The sequence below is a fragment of the Galendromus occidentalis genome, unplaced genomic scaffold, assembly GCF_000255335.2.
Source record: "Galendromus occidentalis unplaced genomic scaffold, Mocc_1.1 scf7180000077446, whole genome shotgun sequence".
Taxonomy (NCBI): domain Eukaryota; kingdom Metazoa; phylum Arthropoda; class Arachnida; order Mesostigmata; family Phytoseiidae; genus Galendromus; species Galendromus occidentalis.
In genome coordinates, this window is record NW_003805434.1 from 1,480,415 (window position 1) to 1,496,437 (window position 16,023).

The window sequence follows — 16,023 nt, forward strand, 5'->3', positions numbered from 1 at the left end:
CTCAAACACTTGTAAAGTTCAATCACGGAAATCTCCAGATTCCACCCACATCAACGAACTCCGTCGCAGGGATCCGGTTCAGAACGGGCTCTTAGCAAACTTCGACTAAACTACCCGGCCTGAGATCGGAGAGGAATCGGAGCTCTTCTCTGGAAGCATTCGTTCAAGTCACCTATATTTCGACGTATCGACCATTTTTCTAAAGCTCATCCATCCCTTCATCGATTCATTTGTCATCGGTGATCTCCATTGGATCGTTCTCTCACGAGCCGCATCGTTTTCCGTGAGATGGGAATCAAACGTGCCGTTGTTCGCTGAATGCATCTCCGAAATATCCTGCTTGGTCCCCTGATGTCCCCCGCCGTCTCGTACTGAGAGCGCTCTGTTTAAGCCGCATCCATTATCCGCTCAGCTGCCGGGAACTCGGTACGAGCGCCGGATCCGTCACCAAGAGAAAACACACGCCAATCGACTCGGCCTGTTTCGTGGTCGACTGTTGAGTGAACCTCCACACGGACACGTTCGATCCGAGGCGATCGGGAAGCGATGGTCACTACTTGAACAAATGCAACAGCGACCTCACCGTAGAAGCTCTCCGGGGGATACGTCTTATTGATAGTCCCGACGAGAATCTATATCGAATTCCGGAAAAAAAACTCTCGATTCGTTTGGAGGAGCCCCGAGTTAGAGCATACAGCTCGGGAGATTTCTTCGGCACATACCCATTGCGAGCGAATCCCTCGACGACGGCTGATCTCTCCTCGCAACCTTCTCGGGCGTCCCTATTGTGCTCCTATTGCGGAAAGCCGAGAGGTTCCGCCTTTTCAGATACTCGGACTTTACTCGAGTAGGATGCGGAGCCCGGACAGCGAATAAAACTCGAGTCAGAATCCGCCGAGAAGACACGTCTCATCAAAGCTCATATTCAGCGTTCATCGCCTGGACACGAATCCCACGACGAAACTCCTGAAATTATTCAGCAAAACATCGCGGCGAACACCATTAGAATTAGCCGGAGTCCCAAGGTTCGAAGAGACAGAACGCAGTGAAGCGTAAAAAGAAGCCGGCCGTAGATACGAAGACAAACTGGCTTCGGAATCCGGACACCATCGTGATCCTGCACCGTTTAACTGCTGCACCCCTCCCGCTGTCGTTGCCGTGAGGAGGTCCTTCGGACACCGGCGTGTTGCTCCCGCGTACTCGAGTTGTGCAGTGCTGCACGGCGCCCTGGATTTTTGACGGGGCTCCTGTCATGCACAATGGTTATGGCCCACCCGGTTGGGCATCCTCACTCACAGCCGCACAACCAGATCTCGTCGGCCCCGTCGGACCGCGAGAGAGAAAGAGACCGTGCGGGTCCGTCTGGCCAAGGACTGATTCGCCACGGTAGCTCGTGGTTTCAGAAGAAGATCAATCTACGGCCACAGCACCGTGGAGGCCATCTGATCACCGACGAAATTCTCAAACAGGTGCCTGAAATTCAACAATTCGCCGTCGGTCTCCTGCACATTCAAAGTGAGTTCAAATCCATGTTGTCTCCGTTGATTCGACGGCATACTTTAGAGATGATACAGTCTGCACTCGACTCAGTAAATAAGCTCGGGACCTCGAGATTTGTTCACTATTGGTTCGCTGGATCGAGAGGGTTCAACGTTGGGCTGCCTACGATCCGGATCAGGACAATGGTCCACTGAATCGCGTTTTACTAAATAGAGCTTTCGCTGTTAATTCCTTTCCCCCAAGAGCTCCGCGCTGTCGGGGGGCAACTAGCCAGACCGGATCCTTGTACAGTCACGCTGGGAGATAGCTGACCGGACGGATGGAACTCAAAATTTTTCTTTTCGGTTTTCAGTAATGCATACCTCAGCTAGCCTGGCTCTCAATGAAAACTGGGATCCCGACGTTCGAGACGACGTCGAGAATTTCATGAACAAACTTGTGCCGGAAAACCTCCCCTATCAGCATTCTTGCGAGGGACCAGACGATATGGTGAGTAAGAGCGAGAGCACGCTGCTTTGAATGCTCAGAGAGATAGATCCCCGCCCTCGCTGTGTACGGAGCTATTCATGGTGTGCGAGTTCGCAAGCTCGCGTATTCAAATGAACATTCACACGCGCAGTAAGCCGAACAGCTCTGCCCCCAAGCACAGGTCGAGGGCGCACTTCAAGGTCGACCCCGCCTGCTCGCAAACGTGCATCACACCTGAACGCCCCGTGGGTTTCACGCTGCATAGACGAGATTCGAAGACATGAACAAATGAATAGTGACTCCCGGTCGGCTAGTACGGCAGTGCCCCGGCGCACGAGCGGTTTCTCATCCAGGCCCATGGGTGAAACCGCAATCCCATGGAGGAGCGAGCCTCGGTTGTGACAAATAACCACGTTTGGGGGACCAGAATGACAGCAGACCACGCAGGCTCCCGAGGTTTTCCGAGAGGGAACGTTTAAGATTCGGAGGGAGCCGAAGGATCAGAGAAGAGACGCGACCTCTCTATGACCCATTCCAATTCTCCGACGAACCTCCTCCCTCCCGCGCACTCCCCCGATTCTCCAGCCGACAGCCCTTGAATTCTCGGGCCGGGCGCGATAGTTTCAAGATGTCTCTCGTTTTTCTCCCTCACCTACGGAACGCATGAGTGCTCCGATGCGAATTAACCTCCGTCTCTTTCCATTCCAGCCGGCTCACATAAAATCGCTGCTCTTCGGTTCCTCGTTATCCATACCAATAACCGACGGTCGGTTGAATCTGGGCCAGTGGCAGGGCGTCTGGCTTTGTGAACACAGAAATAGAGCGGGCTCTAGAAAACTAGTTATAACTATAAATGGATCTTTGAAGGACACTTAATCGACGTTCATCCGAATGGCGAGATATTGCATAAGCCTACCTTACAAACTAATGAATTTGACTGAGAGAGAGCGAAAGGACGAGCGATCGAGAGAGAGAGAGAAAGAAAGAAAGAAAGAGAGAACAATACTTAGCATTGAGAGGACGCCGCGTGATATGCGAAATATGGTTGTGAATGCAGCGGACACACCGCGATCTAACGGTGATTCTTACTTAGTTAGATCAAACTCGTGTTGTGCGTCTCGGAGTGATCCACGACGAACCGTGCGCCAATGTTTTCAATTGACGAGCACCTGGCTGTTACCTAAGTGAGGAACGGTCGACCCCAAGGAGCCGATCGGACGGAGGCGCTCATCATCTCTCGTCCACGCATATTTCGACCTACTGGAAGGTCGTTGCGCGCGCCGGTGTTTTCTACGATGCTAATGGAAGTATGTAGTCGAATCAGGTGTTCTTAGTAGGGAGGTAGACTGAACGAGACGAATGAGATATGTTCAAGTGGGTTGAGCACGAGACGACTTTTCTTGGTAGCGATATTGTTAGGGGACATGATGTGCAATACCTGAACATAGAGGCGCCTTCTGTTCTCCCTGTATTATCCCCAGAACTCCATCAGTTTCTCGGGGGAGGTCTCCACAACGATCGAATGAGCTTTGTGCGGCCTTTGCGAAGGGGGAACGTGCTCGTGCGAAAGCGCGTACCGAGCCACGGTAGGAGAGTTTCTATGCAACGAGAACAAACGGAAATTCCGCGCTGACTGAACCAATCGAGTAGAACTTGCGCTCTCCTCCGAACGGCCCAAATTTAGCGATGATTGACGGGGAGAGAAAGAGAGAGAGAGAGTGCGAGAAAAAGGTCAACAGAGTTTGAATGAGGATTCCAGGCGTGTATTTCGAAACCAGATGAGGGTCGGAGAAACGAGTGAAGCCATTTTTCCGTTCCGGATTCATTTGCTTTCCTGTTGTTAATGGCTAACGTGGTTGTGTGAATTGCGTTGTGATGAACGTTGTGAACTTTTGATGAGACAAGGAAGTTTTTCTCGGGACAGCTGCTTCCCATTTTGTAGGTTGGGGGCCAACCCACGCATGTTGGACCCAAAGTTGGGCGAAGTGTAAGATGGAAGAAGTGCAGGAAAAGATGTTCCGGAGGGGATCGACCTCTGTTACGCTGCAGATTGATTGAGGTAGACAACTCGATCGCATACTAAGGATGCGAGTGTCCTCACGGGAGGTGTTTGCGTTATGAGACTTTTCGTTGCGGCCGCCGTCAATCTCGCCCACCCATTCTGATGACGATCCACCTAGAATCCAGTTTTTTTCGGACTCTTCTGTTTGTATTGAGGGATCGATTCCATCGATCGGAGTTTCGTCGCGTACATTTCTCCACGCACGCTATTGTCCCCACCTATTCTTCTCGCTCCCACGTCGGATCGCACCTTCCACGAGACCTCATCCACCGAACCCTTCTCACCCCCGCCCATTCCTTGTACCACTGAGAAGCCCCATCGCACCAATCCCATGGGAAATCCCTCGTTCGCAACCCACCCACTCATTCTTTCCCTGATTAGACCCCGAGGTATTTGAGCACGATGGATCTATCAAAAGGATTTCCTACCTATCTACCTGCCTGAAACTCTATTTAACCAACCATGTGACCTAGCGAACTACACACCTACATCTGGGCACCTAGCGAGGTTTGATTGACGGATGCCTAAGGTGCTGAATTGATTCCATAGTACACCGAGTGGTATTTGTTGTCTTTTTGTATGTTCCGCCTCCTGCAGGCTGCGCTGCAGAGGAAGTTCGTTGAGAATTCGACAGAGTAAGCCTGACACTTCGAGCGAAACAGCGGAAATGGATGATGGAGGAGATACGACGGATACTTGCGGCCGTTGCTCCTTCGGAAATTGACTTGACAGGTTTTTTGTCGATCGACCCGCGGATGATTATTATCATCATCATCACGATTACGGATACGCTAAATTTCTAGTCCACTCGTATTTACTACACGCTATACCAATATTTGTGAGGAGAGTATTCATAACGATGATGACAATGATCGGTTGCAAGTTTGATTATTGAGGCAATTACTGTAATTGATAACTCATTGGTTGATTGATATGATGATTGATTATTGTAATTGAATATAATAATGAGCAATATTAAAGTACCAAACAGAGTGAGTCCTGGACGGAATACTTGAATTTCTGAGAAACGCTGACCACACATTCCTGACAAGTGGTGGTTTGAAGTTCGTGACGACGCGAGAGTCGATTTCAATAAATTTTCCGCTGAACCCGTAGCTTTTCTCATCCATTTGTCTGCGCGGGCTGCAGTACGGAAGACGAATTCCTCACCTCTCCCCGGCAGCCATGGATGTGTGTTCCGATTTGGGAGCTCCAGGGTTCCAGGGAATTCCAGTTGATATCTTTCCCCGGTGGGGATCCGGATCGGAAGAGAACCGAGGGGAGATCGGCCCTCGCGATATGAGGCCAAGTCATGCGAATGCGCTACACGTATATGACGCCAAGCTTGAGGCAGGGAGCGCTCCCGATCTCGCTGATTGAGAAGGCAGAGGGTCTCACAACAAGGTGGTAGCTGTTTGTCGATAGGCATTTTTTATTATTTCTCTCATCTTCATCACACATGTTTGCTTCTCCTATTCACCGGGCTGTTCTGCTCAATTCTCTTTCGGGTTTTTCGGACCGAGTTTTTTACGTTTTTTTCTTCATGCATGCTCCACAGGAAGCCAATCAGCGAATCCGAGACTCAATTGGTCATGCAGCAGCAAAGATCTGTCGAAGGTCGAACGAGTAACTTCTGACACGATGAGACCGACAGGTGAGAAGCGAATATTATCAACCTCGATCACCGAGAGAGGCTCGGTTCCTTCAGCCAAGCTCACACGACTCGAGCATGACGTTTCCTGGGCGGCCTCATTGAAAGCGGAAAATACTGGAGAAAACGTTGCAGAACGGATAACTCGCTCGGGCTTCGCATATATTTACAGCGTCGATACATGGTTCGCAGATTCTAGGTTTGATCGATTGATTGCCAGTCGAATTCGAGTCGCTATTCGATACCTATCTTTACAAGAGGACGGAGGCAAAAAAATATACACAAAGATATACAGCTACGATGCATGATAAAAAGGAGGGCAACTTCGAATGAAAGGGCCACGCTCCCGAACAGATCAATATCTGCCGTCAGCAGAATGCTCTGGTGCTCTCATTGCCACGGACGAAGTTCCCGGCGAATCCCCGCGAGGTTCTCAGTGCTTACCGGGGAAGAGAACTTCAGCAAGAATCGTGCTGATTGTGGCGACAGCCAAAAAACAAGCAATCCGACGTCACGCTTTTTACACAGATTCATCGCTGACTAGGCGCCATCGGGGTAACGGGGATGCGCTTGCTCTTCATTGATGCTCAGCACAGCGTACGTCGTATTTCGCAAGACAAATGGGTACAAAGACGGTCTTTGGGCATACAATTCGATTATCCCCGGACTTCAAAAGCGTTCGGCGGCGGCAGTTTTGAGATCGAAGACGTGGAGATGAAGCGAAGAGGGAAACTTGAAGTCGATATATTCTTCCGGGATCGAGTGAAATTTCACGTCAGGGAGTTCTGTACTTGGCCAGACTACGTTTCTCTATTCGCTCCACTATTTTTCTCAGAGAGAAACTTGACCGATCCAATGGAAAGGAACTTTTGCTTCACGAGCAGACGATCTCAGTTGCTCGCGACCTCGCGCTGGAAATGAGTCGAGGGATTCCGTTTCTTGAACGATCCAAAGGATCCCGAATTCCGGATTCTGATATGAATAGATCAGTCGTCAAGAGTTTTCGTCCCGGAACGGACCGGCACTTAGTATTAGAACAAGCGTGACATTGCGGAAGGTTTTTTTTCACATTTTCTCATTCGGCGAGTGCTCCTGATGAGACACCAGAGTTAGATCCTCCAGAAACTCGCTCAGCAAGGAAGCCGGCTTCTGCCGCAGTTCATCCCTCATCTAACAATTGGTTATCAAATAGTACACGGGATACAATCATCTTCCCTGTCCTGCTATAGTTAAAACACCTACGGCGTTGCTCAAGCCAAACACGAGCAAATATCGACCACCATCCCAGGAAGATTGCCGTGGTGAATCGTTTTCTCATCAGTCATGTAAAGCATGTTGATCGATCGTAGACTCTTCGGAGTGCAGCACGGCTGGTATTTTTTCCGTGCCATTTCCTGTTGTCCTCTTCGATGTAGAACATATGCTGACGGGTGTTGACAGGTACACGACATTCTCCATAGCAATAGTAAGCTTCGTATTGTCGAGGCGCAATAATCCACTCCCAGCCGTAATCGAGGAAGTTGACCTCGAACTTGTATCGACAGCATTCTTTGTACGGCCGGACGTGCTCACAATTGATACCCACGTACCTCCGTTTACGGACTTTGCCGTCATCTCCCAAGACCATCTTCAAGAACGGCCGCTGAAAGCGAAATTCCCAGTAAGCAAGGTTCCAACCTCCGCTTCCGCTTGCTCGCTGACGAGGCGAAACCTGCTGAGGAAGTGGAAGCGGGAATGAGAGACTTACGAATTTTCCATCATTGGGCAGTCGCAAGCTGACTTCTTGGCCTGTGTGATCGTAGATGCGGAATTTCAGGCTGTTGCCTTCGCCTCCGAGAGAACTGAACCATGGGGCTAGGGCTTCTTTCTTGACCTCGATCTGGATCCAACGACCATTGTGTCCGCAGCGATGGTTCCTCACATCAATGGCACCGGCCTTCGGGAAGAGAGCACCGAAGTGAAAGTTTGAACCCCATCCTGCTGCGTTTATCGAAGCTTCCGAGAAATCATAGGGAAGCCTCGCCGGAACATCGACGACGATCACTGATCCTCTTCAGAAGGCTCGATTCTCAAACAGCTCTGGGACGCTTAAGCTTACCTTTTTAGTTCGATAACCGTCTTTGTCGCGTACTACCGTTTCCACGACAGCGGTGAACGATTTGAGGTCGTGGAGCACACCACAACTGAGATGAAACTGAAATTCCGCTCTCCGCAACTCGCGAGTCAGGAGCGCGGCATTCAGTTTGAAGTGGAACACATTCTCTGGGGCGACCCACTCGGCGATCTCCACGTATTTCGGGTTGACATCTGGAAGAAACGCTCATATTGTACTGCAGCGCTGAGAAAAGCTCGAGGACTCCCAATCTATCTCATTCCTAACCTTGAAGTTCCTGAAATGCATCAAGCTGTTCTTGACCTGGAAACCAGCGTTTCAGCCTAATCTCCGAAAAATATTCCATGCGCGAGCTTTACGGAGCATACAGTGGAAAGCGGCAAGAACAGAGTTCTGGAGTCTATCCTCACATATCTCGATGGACGATTTGTGAGCGCTCAAGGCCGTCTGTACCGGAGAGCAGCTTCACTGACAAGCTCGGCATTTGGAAATGTAAATTACCATCAATGACCTTCAGGAAAACGACATATCTTTCAGAACTCATTCTCACGCTGCGCCTCGCTCCAACCGGTCGAGTCGTTTATTCACGACCGAGAACTCAGTGTTGCGCTCGCTTCCAATTAAGATGAATACGGACCGTTCACGCGGCCCTGCCCTCAATATCAGAAGGTCACTGTTTTGTGCTTTTTTTCCACAGCAATAAACGAGGCGATATCCGCATATTTCTCCGCTCGAAGACGCTGCTCCGCGCTCTCGAGTTCAGGATGCTACCTTACATTGTGTGGAATCCGTGGAAGCCCTCGGGCTCGCTGCACTCCATACGAGGCCTGCTTGAGGAAACGGAGCTGGGAGAAGTTTCCGCGGGCATAAACCGTCGGGCGATCAGAACGTGATTCGGGACTTTCGGACAGAGTATGGAACCCGTACTCCCGGTGTTCACAACTCACTGTGCCTCGGTGACGTTTGGCAGAGTGTTTTGGTACGGCACGACCATAGGCTGTCATTCGTTCCGTTCGATTTGAGGGATTGAGGGTTTTCTACGACACAATCTCATACAGATCTCTGCGTATTCTCGTAAATATGCCTGAGACCTCGAGCTCTCGTCGCCAGAACGAGACAGTAGATGAATACTAGCATACTACTAGAGAAGAGCTCCATCATGGCATGGCTAAGCTCGCCGGGTCGAATACCGCGGATTTCACTCCGTCGAAGTGAGCTTTACGACATGCTTTGGTTTTGAAAACAAGTAACTCGTCGCACTCATCGTCATCGCAGGGCGCGGGAGTTTCATTCAGACTTGCAAGAGTCGAGAGGTAAAGGAACTGATTTAGAAAGTCTGAGCCGCTCTCCAAACGAGTAATAAAAATATTTTGACGAGTCTGTGGTGGAGTCGGATTTCGCTCGTCGCCGCCGCCGTCACCGATACTACCCGACCGCTGCCAGGACACTACTCGTGCTCAGACCTGAAAGCCTGCATACCGTTAAGGGCAGCCGGTACATGCCTGCGTACACGGACGCATCTGACGCATGGGGAGCAACAGCTGTGGAGACCAAAAGTGGAGAATAGGTCGGTGCCGGTCATCGACAGCCTCCACTGACAGGGGCGCGATGTCCGAAAATCAGTAAAAATAAATGACCGGCTCCGGACGGGGTTGTCTTCCGACCGTGCAATTACAGCTCTCGGCGTTCCGTTCGATGCCCCGCTTCTTCTGGTCGGTACGCCATCATCGTCATCGCGAATAACACCTTAAGTTGGACTAGAACCGCGGTACGCATTCTGTCAGCGGAGAAAACAGGGTTTTCTGATGATGCATGCTTTTTGGAACGGCCGGCAGTCCATTCTAGTCGCTGCTGTCGTTATCGCTCGAGGGCTGTGTGACGACGACGACGACGATAATAATAATTGCAGAATCAGAGGATGATGGCCTGACAGGTCTCGATCGTCAGTATAAGTGACAGAACGAGTCGAGAGTATCGTGAATTGTCGACGATTAGTATAGGACCAGAAGAACAGAGACTAGAATTCCGTGATCGGCCTCCGCCGCCGGACGGAAGGACAGTTCTGGCACGTCATGTCCAGATAATCGGGAGCACGCTCGGCCTCGGCGTTGAGGCCAGGCGTACTGTATCAGAGCTCGCATGAGCGTTAAAAACTCAGAACGTGGCTAATCTTTCGCGAGCTCTAACCTAACCAGGAGTTCTGCTGACCAAACAACGCCGACCGGCAGTCGCGTATGCCGACGGGTCAACCAGAACACCTTTCGCTCCTCCGAAGCCGGAACTGCGATTAAAGCTCCCGGTCGAAGTCTGTGAGAATCAATTAGGGAACTCCGAACAATTATTCTAGAACAATCGCTCTGACCGGACATCGTCGCGAGTCGCTCGTGAAATCGGAAGGAAAACCAGCGATACCGCTGTTTTGACGGTAGCCTACGTTGGCTAGTGCATCTCGTCGCCTGTCGGAATCGGTAGCGGCGAAGGCTGCCGCATCTTCAACGCCTGACGCCGGCACGTATCTCTGCATATTCAAATGAACAGGGTCAATAACCCCGATCGGATAAGGTTCCATCTAGATACATTGTTGGAGTGTTGTCACTTGGCGGACTCCGCCAGAGACTATACCCGTCCGAGCGTAGTACACGGCGACAAACGTACTCTTCTAAAGATCACCGTAGCATCCGTCCTCAATCATCAATCAACGCGGAGAAGTTCCATTAAGGCTACAATGTCATTACCAATCTGATGATGATGATCCGATCATAGGACAAGATGATGCTATCCTTCTTCCACGCAGATCGTTTCACGGTCACCGTGGCCAGCGTGTGCATGTGAACAGCTTGCGGCATCCACGGCATCGACGGCTAATAGCGGAGGTGGTCATTGCCTCCATTATGCACAGAGCGAAATAGACGGAGCACGAGCGACATTTGACACTTGCACCGCTTTGAGAAACCAGGCGTGTGTTTGGAGAAAGTAATCTTCCCCTATTCGCTCTGTGGCTTCCTGAATGGACGTTACGCGATTAAGGAGATCGGTCAGAGTCGCGCACCCGCCGGCTATCGGGGTCATTGTCACGGGCGCTGAGGAACGGCATGACATCGGCTTTTTCTTTTCTTTCGAACAACTGGAAATCCGGAGCGCTCTCCGAGTCCGAGAAGTCTTCCGATCGAGTGCAATCCTGGCTCGGTCGGAGCTCTCGCGAACGGTCCGAGGGAACGAGTGAACGAAGAAGGCCGGCTTTAACGACTCGCTTCTGACATAAGGCCCTTCTCTTCCCGAAGAAACGAATGATAAGAGGAAAAAGCTGAAGATGATGACGAGCGGACTCAAGAGAAAGAATGAGAGCGGAGCAGAAGGTCGACCGGACCAATGATTGAGGGCACCTATTGGGTGCACTCAGCTCTCCGGAGTCCAAACCTTGTGGAATAGAGAGAATGCACAATGACAAAGCGCGAAGCTCGCTTATGTGTACGCAGCGCTCTATCACCTGGGAGTCCGCCATCTGGACGGGCGAGCCCGGGTCACCGCATGGTCAACGGTTTGCACTAAAACCGTTTGATCATTTTCACCCAAGTGTACCTCGATGGAGGACAAGTCCAGGACATGAACGACAGTCCTCTAATGAACTATGCAGGCACTTGAGATTCAACAACGGAATTTCGATCGTGAGTTATCGCGCTGATCGTCCCGATCCTGCTGGGTTCGATGGACGGGTTCTTCTATCAGAAAACGTGCTGGATTCGCTCAATTCGAGATCGGGGCTTTCGTCTACACGATGGATTCCAAACATCAGAACGGACTTGAAGAGACGTCTGGCATGCCGAATCCGCGGCAGGAAACCGGCGAACGACGCCGTATTTCTGAAACGTCAGACACCCAGACGGTTCGATACCCCAGAACAATTCTAAAGGCGGGCGCGCGAGCCACCTCAGACAGCGTAACTGAAAGAGTTAATGTAGGCGCTTGGGCCAGTCAAACATCCAGGTGGACGGACCTTGAACTACGAGGAGATTTCGACAACAAATAGCCTTGTTTCTGCCTCGTCAGACAACAATCGAAATCGACCGAAGAAAAATTTGATTCTCATGGTCATGGCCTCCGTCAAATCTACGGGGAACGTGGGGAAGGAAAGGAGGCCGAAGTCCGAGGAGGGAGGTTCCTTCTGCAGATCTAGGATTCCAGTCAACCCAGAAAATCCTAGACCGGCTTAGTGGACAAAGAATAGCCTCCAGAGACTCCCAAAATGACTCGAAGAGAATGATAGCTCCACGAAATCGAATGTAATCATTGGATACCTACAGCTAGAGGTCCGAGACCCGAGACCCATCCCAATTATCCGATCCGAACGCAGATCGGATCATTGGGTCGGAAAGAAGTACCATGATCAACGGAGGGCCAGAAAAATTTGTCAGAGGGTTCTAGTTGTGGATCTCTGGTCAAATGTGAGAGTTCGGTTGGCGTTCTCCAGAAGCCAAAATCATCAACTCACCGGTATCCGGGAATAGAGCTGCTTGCTCGACGTTGACGTGGAATTTGTCGTCCTCGTAGTAGGTGTTCTCTCCCAGGGGTTCCATCGGCTGATCGCTGTACATATCAGAGCTCAAGCCGAAGTCTGAGATCAGTTGATCAATGGGTGGCAAGTGCTCGAGATCTGCACTGGTGATGTTGGGAACCCTCGAGAGACGGAGTTTCTCGAGAATCGTGTTCTTGACTTCGTTGATGCGCATCATCTTCACGAATTCCAGATCCTCTGAGCAGCTCGGACATGTGTAGTTGTGATTATCTGAAGCGGTGACAACTCCCACTGATAGGAGGAGGAGTCCGATGGGCCAGGGCATCGTGAACGAGTCAGGAGCGAGGAACTTGGTGAACCAGCGGCGTCTTGAAGTTTCGTTCGTGAAGGTACGGCAGACCTATGGCTACGTCTCCGTTTTGACAGCGAGACTGACTCAGCCGCGTGTCGAGAGGATATAGTCCTGGAATTCCTGTGAGCTGTCAGAGACGCGCACAGGGGGGCTAGCACAGGCAGGACCGAGTTTTCCCTCGAGGACGACTGAGCGTCGGAGTTCGATGGCCGGACGGATGAAGGACCTGTTGTTTGACGTGAAACTCGTTGCCTAATAGCAACTGCTTCGATGATGTCGTGAAGATATCCTGTGGGAACGATGCTGCCGCCAAAGTATTCGTTCTAAGGTCCCGCCCATGAGAGAGGGTTTCTGCCTCCTATTGGATGAAACAGAGCGCAACTTTTGAATCTATCGCAACCTCCGCCTTTTGCAACTTCCTGATTTCCGATCTCCATATTTTCAGGCTGGACAAAGTCGCTCGAGAACTCGGGAAATGGGGTGATTTCGTTCTCAGGGCTGGCAGGTCACGCTCCCACGCACCCTCAGGGCGTGGGAGAGGAGCGAAGTCTAACTACAGTGAATCCTCCGGATTCTCCGGGGCTGAGGCAAAGTCGTTTCTCCCAATGAGAGTCGATTAACTCTGAATTCTGAGAACATACAATCCTGACTACTCTTCTTGACCTTGACAACAGCTCGATCATCCTGGATGTCGCCTCAGGAAACGTTTCTGTGGACATGAGTGAGAGGAAGATACGAAGAAGTTCCGAAGAAGATCAACACTGGAACTTGATCTGTCGATCTGCTCCGGGATCGAACCATTTCCAGGAGATCCAGAGGCAGACTCTCGAGATAGCCTCACGCGGTACCGAGCGTCGCGTCTCATTATGGCAAAGCCAGCTTGGCCCTCCGAGAGCTGAACGCAGTGAGCACTCAGCCATCCCAACAACAGAAGTCGTGTGAGAGCCGAGATTCAGCGTCGAAGGCGGAGGATTGTGACCTCTCGAGGGCGAGATCAGCCAACGAGATCAATCGAAGCCCGAATTCAAATGGAAACGGTGCCTTTCGCAACTTGCGCGGACGATTTCCGGCGCAAGATTTTCCGTTTGAAGATTCCAATGCCCAGGCGAGTAGCAGAAATCATCATCTCCGTTCATGTCCAGGAATTGCTTCCTCCAGACATTCAGTATTCACAATATCAGCGTGATCAAAAAGAGAATAAATCCCGCGTCTCATCGCAACGCTTGGAGCTGGGAAGGATCGCGGCTTGGCCGTGATCTCTTTCGCAGGTGCTTTACCCGATGCAGCCATATCAAGTTGCGCTTCGGATGCCGTGTAACGGTGTAACCTTCCGAGCCATTATCATGCGTTCCGGGTGACTCTCTGAGTCAATCGTTAGACTTTCTCCCCGAATATGGAGGTTAACGGAAATTGTCGTCAACGGCTGGCAGTCTCGAGACTGAACCCCCTATCGACTTCTCAGGATGAAGTCCTACACCCTTTCCTCCGGGACCCCATGTACTTATAGTCCAGCCCGCGATCCCCGCAAGAGACGAATACCACAAGCATGAATTCAGCGACGCGGCGGTCATCGACTGATTTGTAGAAAAGAAAGAAAATCATCCAAGGCGGCGAGTTCCGCAGTTCAACTATACGCTTGTGTGGCTCCGGCACTTATTCGTCTCTCCTCAGCATTGCTCTCCATATGGCTCAAAAAAGTCTTCAATCCTTCCACGATAGTTCCCAGTCTGCCCGCATTCAAATTGAGCAGCCGAGAATGATTCCGCGCGGAGAAGTAGAACGTCAGATGATTGGGTTAGCATGTCCGTTGTCCTCGTTACTCATGGGGCTGCTTCCCTCTCCGCTCCCCCTGTAGTTAGTTCTGCCTCGTGCATGGCAGATGCTTGACCTCCAAAGAGATGCTAGAACATTCTTGTACTAGAATCGTCCATCGATCTATTTCTGGAACAGCTCTCAGCGCCTCATCCTAAACAAGCGACTCGAATTATCATCAATTAAAGTCTCTGCATGTCTCCTCGAAAATGTGATATTTAATCGATGCTCACATTCCGTCTGAGAGTTGCATGGGACCGACTGCGTCAGGTCGAACGTAGGAGGCGGATGTTCGCACGCCCGTTCATCTCTGACCGCAAAAAAAACGTCTTCGAGAAAGTAACATTCTTGTGGAATGACTTAGTACCTATTCTGGTCGAGCTCATCTTCCACCTTTCGATGGATCTTTGACATCGGACACGCAGAAAAAAGTCGTGTATCAGAAAAACAGAAAAGAGAGACTAGCGTTATCGTCTGCATGTAGGCTATGAGGTATGATCCGATCGCAAGAGCGAGAGCGAGTATAAAACCTACGCATCTGACAACTTTAGATTCATTCGAAACCGGAGAAGTCTACAATTTGAGCATTTCCCGTGGCGGAAGCTTTGCCAAGTTTCATCTGAAGCTCTTCCGCCTTACCCAATTTAATGATCACGGGGTCTCTGAGAAACTAATGGAGGGCGAAACTATCGTTCTCGTCGACTGAGTGAGCTCAAGTCGTTAACGGGGCGCTTACGAAGAAAATGTAGCAGGTATGGACGTGTTAGGCGATTTCAACAAGCATGAAAACGCTCCTCTGAAAATCTTCGCCTTCTTATCGATCGGTTCGAGCCCCAGCGCTTCTCAGAACAGGTTACCCAATAATTCGGGGCTTGAACAACACCCGTGTCATTATGAGACATCGCCTGATTGCTTATGCACCCATTCAAAACTCTTTCTCCCTCCCTTTTCGGACACCGCAGCTGCGGTGCGCGAGCGATAGGGAGCCTCTTGATTGAAACCTCGAAGGCATGGGCGGGCTTTCCAGACATACATATGATATGGAGGCGAAATAGATGTAGGTACATATCAGGAATACATCTCCATTGAGCACGCCTTCAAGACTCCAAGACATCCCAATGACGATCTCCATGATCCGGTGGTCATGAATATAATTTGTTTCATCCACGCCGCAGCATTTTAGACGACAGGCACGCTGATGCGGACTGAGGATCTTCGAGCGCTCCGACGGAAGAACAGAATTCGCCCCGAGGATCCATCATACCTGCCCCCGCTCCCCATGAACCTATGCATGCTCGAACTACCGGTAGTGGAGGCTCCGGATATCCCGTCGGCCAAGTCATCTTCGTCTGATTGATTCTTTTCCTTGATCTGACAGTCTTACTGGCCCAAGACTGGAGCTCAGACTGGGGCTCGGTTCCCTGTCTCGATAGAAGAGGAACCTTCGAGGGGGCTGGGCGGCAGCTTTGGGAATCCCGGGGCGGGGTGAAATTTGATCTCTCAATTACCGCAACGACATGCCATTCCCCTTCCGATACCGGAGTTCCTCCAG

The 16,023-nt window shown here is 50.9% G+C and overlaps 2 protein-coding genes across 2 annotated transcripts; one reads left to right on the forward strand and one right to left on the reverse strand.

Moving 5' to 3' along the window:
* Positions 1 to 1,206: 1,206 nt before the first annotated feature.
* LOC100901027 (UPF0047 protein YjbQ) lies at positions 1,207 to 2,844 on the forward strand. Its single transcript, XM_003743505.2, has 3 exons — positions 1,207 to 1,515; positions 1,853 to 1,989; positions 2,677 to 2,844. The coding sequence occupies exons 1-3, from the start codon at positions 1,260 to 1,262 to the stop codon at positions 2,842 to 2,844; spliced, it is 561 nt and encodes a 186-aa protein (XP_003743553.1). The 5' UTR covers positions 1,207 to 1,259.
* A 4,087-nt stretch (positions 2,845 to 6,931) lies between these two features.
* On the reverse strand, positions 6,932 to 12,725 carry LOC100901166 (growth/differentiation factor 8-like). The gene is made up of 5 exons (XM_018639587.2): positions 12,284 to 12,725; positions 7,780 to 7,988; positions 7,429 to 7,617; positions 7,126 to 7,323; positions 6,932 to 7,075 (listed from the first exon to the last, which is right to left on the reverse strand). The coding sequence occupies exons 1-5, from the start codon at positions 12,630 to 12,632 to the stop codon at positions 6,932 to 6,934; spliced, it is 1,089 nt and encodes a 362-aa protein (XP_018495103.1). The 5' UTR covers positions 12,633 to 12,725.
* Positions 12,726 to 16,023: the final 3,298 nt, after the last annotated feature.